An 8,478-nucleotide genomic window follows, 5' to 3' on the forward strand; every position below is an offset into this window, starting at 1 on the left:
CAGGAAGGTTGCATGAATGTTAAATGTCAAATTAGTCTGACTGTCTGTATGCTTTGGGGGTTACTGAGAGGGATTGGAAGTCTAATCCCTTTCTCATGAAATTACTGGATCATCAGATACAGTAGGAATTATTTTCTAAGGTGAGAATACACGGCATGCAGAATATGCCATTGCCCCGTAACTAGTGAATAAGCAGAAAAGGCAAGGTAGAGGCAGGCTGGAGAAGAGTGGCATCTTGAAAATGCAAAAGTGGTCAAGTAGAAGTACCCCTTCTACTTACTTGTGTCATGGCAAACCATCTAAATAGACAGAGAAACATTTCTGAATATTTTATTTTGTTTTAAGGTAGAATTCTGCATGGGCCAGAGGCAACATGTAGTTGTCCAGAAATGTTCTAGGCCCTTTCCCAAGCACCATGTCTTAAAAGGCAGGAACTAATATGAAAGCAAGGTTATCAAAATGGTCATCTGTTTTCTTGTTATGCTTTTTTTTCTTCCTCTTCTGTTTGACAAGACAGCTCCAGAATTTTCCGTTTTCCACTAATCAATATTTTCACGTTTTCTCAACATCATTGCCTATTTTATATTGAATGTCTAATATACTCCCTCAAAGCACTGCTTCCCCCACTCACACAGCATGCCATCTTTGAAGAAATTATATAAAAGAGGAGTCTGACATGCTTTTTACTACTGAATGTCAAGACCCCCCAAAGCTGCTTATTTTAGCCAGCCTATCATCTTTTTCCCCTATTTTAAGGGCAAAAATTACAATAACCCTTCAGCATGTAATAGTTTGTATTACTAAGCTCTCATTGCAAAGGTTTTTTTTCTCCTGTCTCCTCCTTTTTCTTCACCAGTCACTGCAAAGATTTTATTTCTAAACTAAGAACTCAGCTCTAGTGCATGTCTGCCATTTGGTTTTGAAGCTCTTAAATTTTAGCTTTCTATTATCTATTCAGTACTGTACATTGGGTACTGTAATCTTTCCACTCTAACATGACACAAATATGCTTATTGTTTAAAATATTCAGAATAATTGTATTCTTAAATTGGATTGACTTCAAGTTTATATCCATATTTTTATCATTATGAATTATAAATGTCATAGATAATTAATATATAGTCAGGTACTTCACTTTCTGAAATTCCAAGGAGCTACCACATCTTTGTATTTCAGAAACAATGTTTGTTTAGGTATTTAATTTGAACTTTAGGCACTTAATGTTAGGATTCTGTTTGAAAATAACAATAGCAATGAAGTAAATTTCATTAAGTAAAAGCAGTATCGGAAGTACTGCATCTTTTGTTTTCCATCTACTTTTGATGGATTTTGTCCAAGATCTAAGTCAGCAATCTCTTTTATACACCCTGTAAAGAAAAAAAGGAGAGCAAGATTTCATTACATATCACATTAAATGTCTACCTGACTTGTTACAGCAGCCAATTTTATTTGTGCTATAGATCGTGGTTGGCTGTGAGGCAACTTCTTGTGGGGACCTCCACTCTGTGATGCTGGAGTATACGAAGGATGCCAGGTAAATGAGAGCAGAATACATAGACCTAAAAAAAAAAAAAATAGTATGATATTAAAAACATAGAGAGCTTTTACTTATTAAAGCAATTACTTTGATATTCATCTTGTAACAGGATCTGAACAAAGCCTGTTTGGAAGCACTGGGATTTGTCTACACAACTCCCATAAATTCTTTTTATAATTTATCCCAGATGTTGACAGATTCATGGCACTGAGCTTGCAGTTACAGTCATGAGCACGCTCCTGTTAAAAATGCGCTCGCAGAAAACCACATTCACAGGAAACTGTTGTCTTAGTATGATACAGGACTATATATTTAGGACCAAGTTGTAACGAAGTGGAGGTTACTTAATTCCATTTTGGTCTTTAACTAGCAAACAATAACACTGTCCCCTGTGCTGCACTATAGTAGTGCATTATAATTTGTAAAAGTGAAGGTATATTCTGTGCTCAAATGACTGTGGGTAAATATGGAACAAATTCTGTCGCACTCTTTTCTGAACACTGTAAGAGAGAGAGACTAAAGAGCAGACTCCTAAATACATCCTTCTGTCACGCCACCCAGAGGAGCTCTGGGTTGGACTCCGCTGTGTGTACCACCACGAAGGGTTTCACAGCACTCAAACCTGGTGCTGGAAAGTCCTCCCTGGCTGCACCAGGGTTTCAGCCTCTCACCTCTTGTCTGTCTGTGGCTACAGAGCATGGAAACCATTACCGACAATCTCTTCAGTTTGTTTAGTAAGACATGCCGTGACCCTTAGAAATTGCCTGTTTCCCTTTCATTATTCTTTCAGTTGTTCTAAAACATTTTTTTGTTTGTTTCCTACAGGACAGACTCATGGCAACTCGTCCAAACACACTGTCTTCCTTCCTCATCTAATAGCATTGGCTGCTCCCCATTTCAGTTCCACGAAGCTACCATCTATAACTCTGTCAACAGCTCCATGTGGAGAAGAATAACTATCCAGCTGCCTGATCATGTCTCATCCAGGTAGGTTACTGAAAGGTCAGCCACTGTGGGCTTATAAAATGTCAGCTGTCTTGCTGGCACTGTTTGCTTGGAACAACTGGTGAATTAAAAATGCTTCTTTATTGCTGGATTTAGATATGATACATAATTAATGTTTTTCAGGAAGCTTTTTGTTAATAGAAGTGGCTACTGCCAATGATGTAGCAGCCACCCATTCAGGGTGTGTGTTCCCAGTTATTGAAGTCACAACCCCTTCATACCACATTCTTCATTACATCTGCTGCTGGCATATTTGAACATTGCTGTACAGATGTGTTTAATTGCTACATGTCATAATATGGTGTTTGGATTTTGATATTTGCAGTGCAACTCAGTTCAGGTGGATTCAGAAGGGAGAAGAACTAGAGAAGCAAAGCTGGGCAATTGACCACGTGTACATCGGGGAAGCATGCCCTAAGCTCTGCAGTGGTCACGGATATTGCACAACTGGAGCCATTTGCATTTGTGACGAAGGATATCAAGGTTTCATTTCTTCAATTTCTTTCTTATACACCTGCTGCAGTCTAATCTAGCTCAAGATTAAGCAAAAAGATAAAGACAGTGATGTAACATGTCTAAATTAATCACTGGAATGCTTGAGTAACAGCTTATAAATTAATCATTTGACAGAGCTGCAAATAACAGCTCTTCCCTCCCTTTACCCTTTCTGGATTGAATCAGTATTCTCTGCTGTCTGGCACTGTATGTAAAGCCCATTCAGCCTTCACTGGAGGCAGAACATGGCCACTTGCTTATCCCTGTACTCCTTCCAAGGGTGCACCCACTCCCAGGGGATGTGTACGTGGGATCCAGATGTTGGTGACTGGGCCCTGTAAGGGATTCAGTTCTGTGCCTAATCAGGACAGAGTGCTCTGCTCTAATCCCACAGTGCAGCTAAGCACATGCCTAATGGTACCTGAGTGCCCTCATTAAATTGTAAGTGCTTTGTGGGAGTAGAGCCAGTGTTTAATGTCTTCCAGGACAGAGTCCCATAACTTTATAAGATCGGATCCCTTCCCTGTTTTAGATGCATTTCCCTTCGACTGGCAATTTGAGGTTTCTCGTGTTGGCATCAATGCAAAACAGGAGAAACCATATTGCAGTTCTTGAAGTTATACTACTGTAAAAAATAAGACTCAGCCTCAATTTTCTAAAAATGAATGCTGTACAGCAATGTGCACATTATTAATGGATCTGCTGAAATATATTCAGCCCATAGTCACACCATATATTGGGTCACAACCTTGAATGGAATTACAATGAACTGTAACTCAATTTTCTCAATTCTTTTGATTTTTGTGTGTTTTATAACTTCACTGTGTCATTTCTAGGTGATGACTGCTCTGTTTTTAGCCATGACCTCCCCAGTTATATTAAAGATAATTTTGAATCTGAAAGAGTCACTGAAATAAACTGGGAAACGATTCAGGGGGGAGTGATAGGGAATGGATGCGGACAGCTGGCACCCTATGCCCATGGAGATTCACTGTATTTTAATGGATGTCAAATACGACAAGCTGTGACTAAGCCTCTGGATCTCACCCGAGCAAGGTAATACTTTGAGCCTGAAATGCTCTTTTAGCAGCTCATGAGAAAGGAAACTCTTCATATGTACATGCGGTCATGTGGGCCAGTACTGATGAGGATGGACTGACCTGGCTTTACCAGGCAGTCAGATGTGGCTGGCAGATAAATATTAGGGTTGGCAAAATGCTTTGTGACTTCCATTTGGGAGATGGAGAGTGAGGAGGAAGCGATGTCCGATGAAAAGGTCAGATGTTTTCGTTATGCCCAACAGAGCACTGTCTAGTAAGCCAGCGCTGACAATGAAGCCGTTGGCAAAGACTGGACACCAGACTGTCTGGACCAGTGCCTGATCTGATAAGACAAATCCCATGTTTGCATGTGCCTCCATGATGGTCATGCCTAAAGATGCTATTAGTTATTACGGACTCATTTTCCCGTTTCAGTTGTCAAATAGAATTATATTCACCTGGCAATGAACAGGAGTATCTTTTTCATCTATTGAGCCTCTTTGGCCATGGAAAAACAAATGCAACCAGCCTGTGCTGGCTCTTAACAGAGTGACAGCTTTCTGGACTGGTTTGTATTTAGTTGTCTAAAGCAAGATTAGAAACAGGATGAATTGGCAAATTGGCCAGATATAAATCAGGCTCTTCCTTTCTTATTTGAACACCCAGGTAGACTATGATAAATCTTTTACGCCCTTTATTATATTCAGCCTTTATTTGCCCTTTTTTAGCTTTTCATACACTCATTTGCATGTTTGTATTGTTTATGCATCTCAGTTTTGTGCAGATACATTGTAAAATTGGATCTATTGCCTCCAACTATATGGCAGTATGTTATACATAGTAAACTATTACTTTGAAAGGGGAGCTGTGTTTCAGAGATGTGAGAAGAGTTTATTTTGCATGTTAAAAGTAATGATTCTTGAGGATGCTCAAAGTTTTAATAAGGTAACTGCAATAAACCTGGAAATGTTATTGTTCCTGTTGGAATAATTTTTGCATATTGAAAATACCTTTTCTCTCTGTGTTTTACAGCAAAATCATGTTTGTTTTGCAAATTGGAAGTATTTCACAAACAGACAGTTGCAATACCAATCTGAGTGATCCTAACACTGTAGACAAGGCAGTGCTCCTCCAATACAGTGTAAATAATGGAATTACATGGCAAGTAATTGCACAGCATCAGCCAAAGGACTTTATACAAGCCCAAAGAGTGTCTTACAATGTTCCCCTGTGAGTACCCCGTCACATTTCATTACCTCTAAGTTCACAAGATATATTTCTGCTAAGAAAGAATCTATCTTTGCATCACTGTACAAGAAAAAAGGTTGATGAGAGGGTAAACAAAGAAGAAAACATAAGGGGAAGGCTGATTAAGAAATTCCGGTCTAGTGTTTATCAACATACTTGAAAGAAAAACTTGTTTTAAAGATATGAGGGGAAAAAACATCCTCCTTATCTGTGTGCATTTTTCACCATTAAATGTTTTGCACGAATGGCGTGTTGATGTTCAGGGATGTAGAAATAACGCTTTGACTTTGCTCTCAGTTCCTGTTGCGGGGGTAGATAGCAATGTGCAAACCACTGATAGTCTGGAGCTCTCACAGGCTCTTGCGTTTGTGACGACAGGGAGGCACGAATGAAAGGAGTCTTACTGCGCTGGTGGCAGCCCCGTCACAATGGAACAGGTCATGATCAGTGGGCTTTGGACCACGTAGAAGTCGTCCTGTGAGTATCAGCTTCACCTCATCCCACCCCATCTCAGAAAGCACTGAAATTCCTCCAGCATGGCACAAGTGTTAAGCTCAGTAAGAAACGTTGTGGCCCAGGGAAACCTTTGAGAACCAGTCTTTGCTAATGCTCTGCCCTGACTGCAACTGTCAGCGGTTAAGATGGCCATGAAATAAGTGGCACAGCAGGGGTATGTGTTGTGCATCGTGGAAAAATGCAGGAGGGAAAGCGGGGCTTTATCACCACCGAGTATTGGTGTTGTCCTGTAATGCAGCAATGCCAATATATTGTGCTGGGACATAAGAAAGTATATTTCTGTTCAACACTGTGCTGCCATGTAAGGCTGATTTATATCCTTTCGAAGATACAAAAGACTGCTGTATTGCTCTTTGCACAAAGTAATATTATTGTGCCTCTGAAAAATCTGCATTAGCAACTAATGCCTTATTCATTTCCTTTTTTTAGTAAGAAGGATACTGTTCAGAAACAGGGTTCACTATATCAGGTTCCTATGGTCCGAGCTCTATATTCATCCCCTTGTCAAGATCTTACCAAGTAAAGTGTCTGCACCCTCCTGATTCTCTCATTCTTGAGATGGGTTTCGCTGGCAGCTAACCCATTTTTCCTGTGCTACATCATGAAGAGATGACCTGCTTTTTCTCTAACAATTTAATTCCAGTAGAAGTGAAATGCTAGTGGCTTCATGGGCGGGAACTCATCGCTGACAGTGGTTGGCAGAGAGAGGCGTGCCTGCTCCATAGATAGGTTCAAACATTCCTTTTATTGAACAATTTAAAAACCAGCAATAAAGAAATTAGGCTTGGATAACCTCTAGACTGTGTAATTATAACCATGAGGTTTCTGAATTAGCAGAGACACTGCAAGTCATGTTTTGTAATGGTAGCAAAGTGAATTATCTGATTGCTAGTTAGCTCTGTTCTTTCCACCGAGAAGCACCAGCTTGCATGGCACTCATATCAACCCCAAACCAAATTGGTCCCAACACTGAGTAACTGTACATGCTCTGCTGCTTTTACAGACCTTGCTGGGCTCTGCTACCATAACATTAAGCTTAAAGCTTGAAGGAACAGAGGGACGGATGTGATTCCTGGCTTAGTTAATCAATGGCTGTATGATGCTACATCAGGAAAGATATGAAAGAGTATGAACCTGCAGGAGGTTCACAGTGTTTAGGAAACCATGGAAAAGGGAACTGGTAGTTCTGAAATATTCCCATGCCTTTCTGCCTTGCAATTAAAAAAAAAAAAAAAAGAAAAAATCAGGTGGGAAAAAAAAATAGAGCATAATACTGTCTGGCAATCCGAGCATTGAATTAGGGAGTATAAGTAGGAATAGGACAAACCTTTGAAAAGTGATTCTTAGGCTGAATTCTGGAGAACTTCCTTGACAATGAGATCTGCCAGGTTTTAGACTAGAGACACAAGTTGAGTGGTGACAAGTCAGTCATATGAGATATGTTATACTAGAATGGAGACAGCAACAGAAATGCTACAGCAAGTAATCACACCTTGCCTAGCGAAGGAACCAGATGGGCAGACAGTGCCTTCTCCCTTCTCTTCTTTTTCTCCTGTTACAGAGCTTTAAGGCTCCTCTGAATATTGGCCAAAATATCCCACCAGAGACAGACAGTTTCCATCCTGTTCAAGTGACACCTGGTACAACCCACAGAGGAAGACAGACCAAACCAGACAGATTTCTCCCTTACCAAGCACTGTGAAATGCGGTGCCATGGCAGCATATTTCCCAAAGGCCAGATGTGGAGTTCCAGCCCCTGCTAACTACAACATGTGAGACATGCTGCTCCCAGGAAAGGCAGAATGACATGCTGTGGCGCATCTGGTTCATATGCCAGCATGTGCTCAGACCTGACAGGTGGCTTTGACCCCTCTGTTTTGCTTAAGTTTTATCTGCACCTTCTAATTCACCAAAATACTCTGTAGGCCTCTTAAATTTTATTTGCAAGTAACCCACAAAGGGTTCAATAAAGCCATTGGAAGGCTTACTGAAGGGAAGCATGCTGTTCCTTGTCAATAGATACTCCCACCTGGGTTTTCCTTTAGCTCTGCTGTTTCATTCTGCCACCTCACGCTGGTCACTTTACCCCCAGCACTTCAGTTTCTTCACCTGTAAAACAATGAAGACACTCAGTCACCTCCACGGAGTGCTTCCAGGCATGCAGAAGGCAGCCTAGATCAGTGTCTGTTAGCACTAACTCTGGATGATCCTGCACACACCAGGGCTACCAGGATTCATACCATGAATACTAGGGATAGGACTTAGCTTTAATTCTTAGTATTCCTTCATTTTCCAGTGAAGGGTACAGAAACCCTGCCTGCCCCTGGGGAGAGCAAGCCACCTCGCCCGGGCAGCTCTCCAGCAAGAGGCAAGGAGGCAGTGTGCCTCAGGTGTTCTGCCCCTCCGTTGAAATTGCCAGAGGAGAACTCTGTGGGCGATAGCCACCCCAGGGCTCTCTGGCACGGCTGCAGAGAGGTATGGCCTGAACTAAAACCATTCACCAGGGTGCTGCCATTACCTCTTCCCATTAATTCTATAGGGAGTCAGTGGAGAGTCAGTAGGCTTCTGCCTGGCTTATTCATCCCAAAGCTGGGATACCTTAGGAAACATCTGTGTCCCCCAAGTTGGAAGTAATTC

General features: G+C 41.2%; 1 protein-coding gene across 1 annotated transcript in view; it reads left to right on the forward strand.

Moving 5' to 3' along the window:
* The window catches only part of RELN (reelin), a 305,627-nt gene that overhangs the window by 288,271 nt on the left and 8,878 nt on the right, over window positions 1-8,478 (forward strand). The window contains exons 60-65 of the mRNA XM_009328375.1: window positions 1,461-1,534; window positions 2,363-2,524; window positions 2,868-3,025; window positions 3,874-4,093; window positions 5,110-5,307; window positions 5,704-5,802. Coding sequence (XP_009326650.1) covers window positions 1,461-1,534; window positions 2,363-2,524; window positions 2,868-3,025; window positions 3,874-4,093; window positions 5,110-5,307; window positions 5,704-5,802 — 911 coding nt within the window. The remainder of the gene's footprint in view (window positions 1-1,460; window positions 1,535-2,362; window positions 2,525-2,867; window positions 3,026-3,873; window positions 4,094-5,109; window positions 5,308-5,703; window positions 5,803-8,478) is intronic.

The sequence above is a fragment of the Pygoscelis adeliae genome, unplaced genomic scaffold (genome assembly GCF_000699105.1).
Source record: "Pygoscelis adeliae isolate BGI_AS28 unplaced genomic scaffold, ASM69910v1 Scaffold267, whole genome shotgun sequence".
NCBI lineage: Eukaryota > Metazoa > Chordata > Aves > Sphenisciformes > Spheniscidae > Pygoscelis > Pygoscelis adeliae.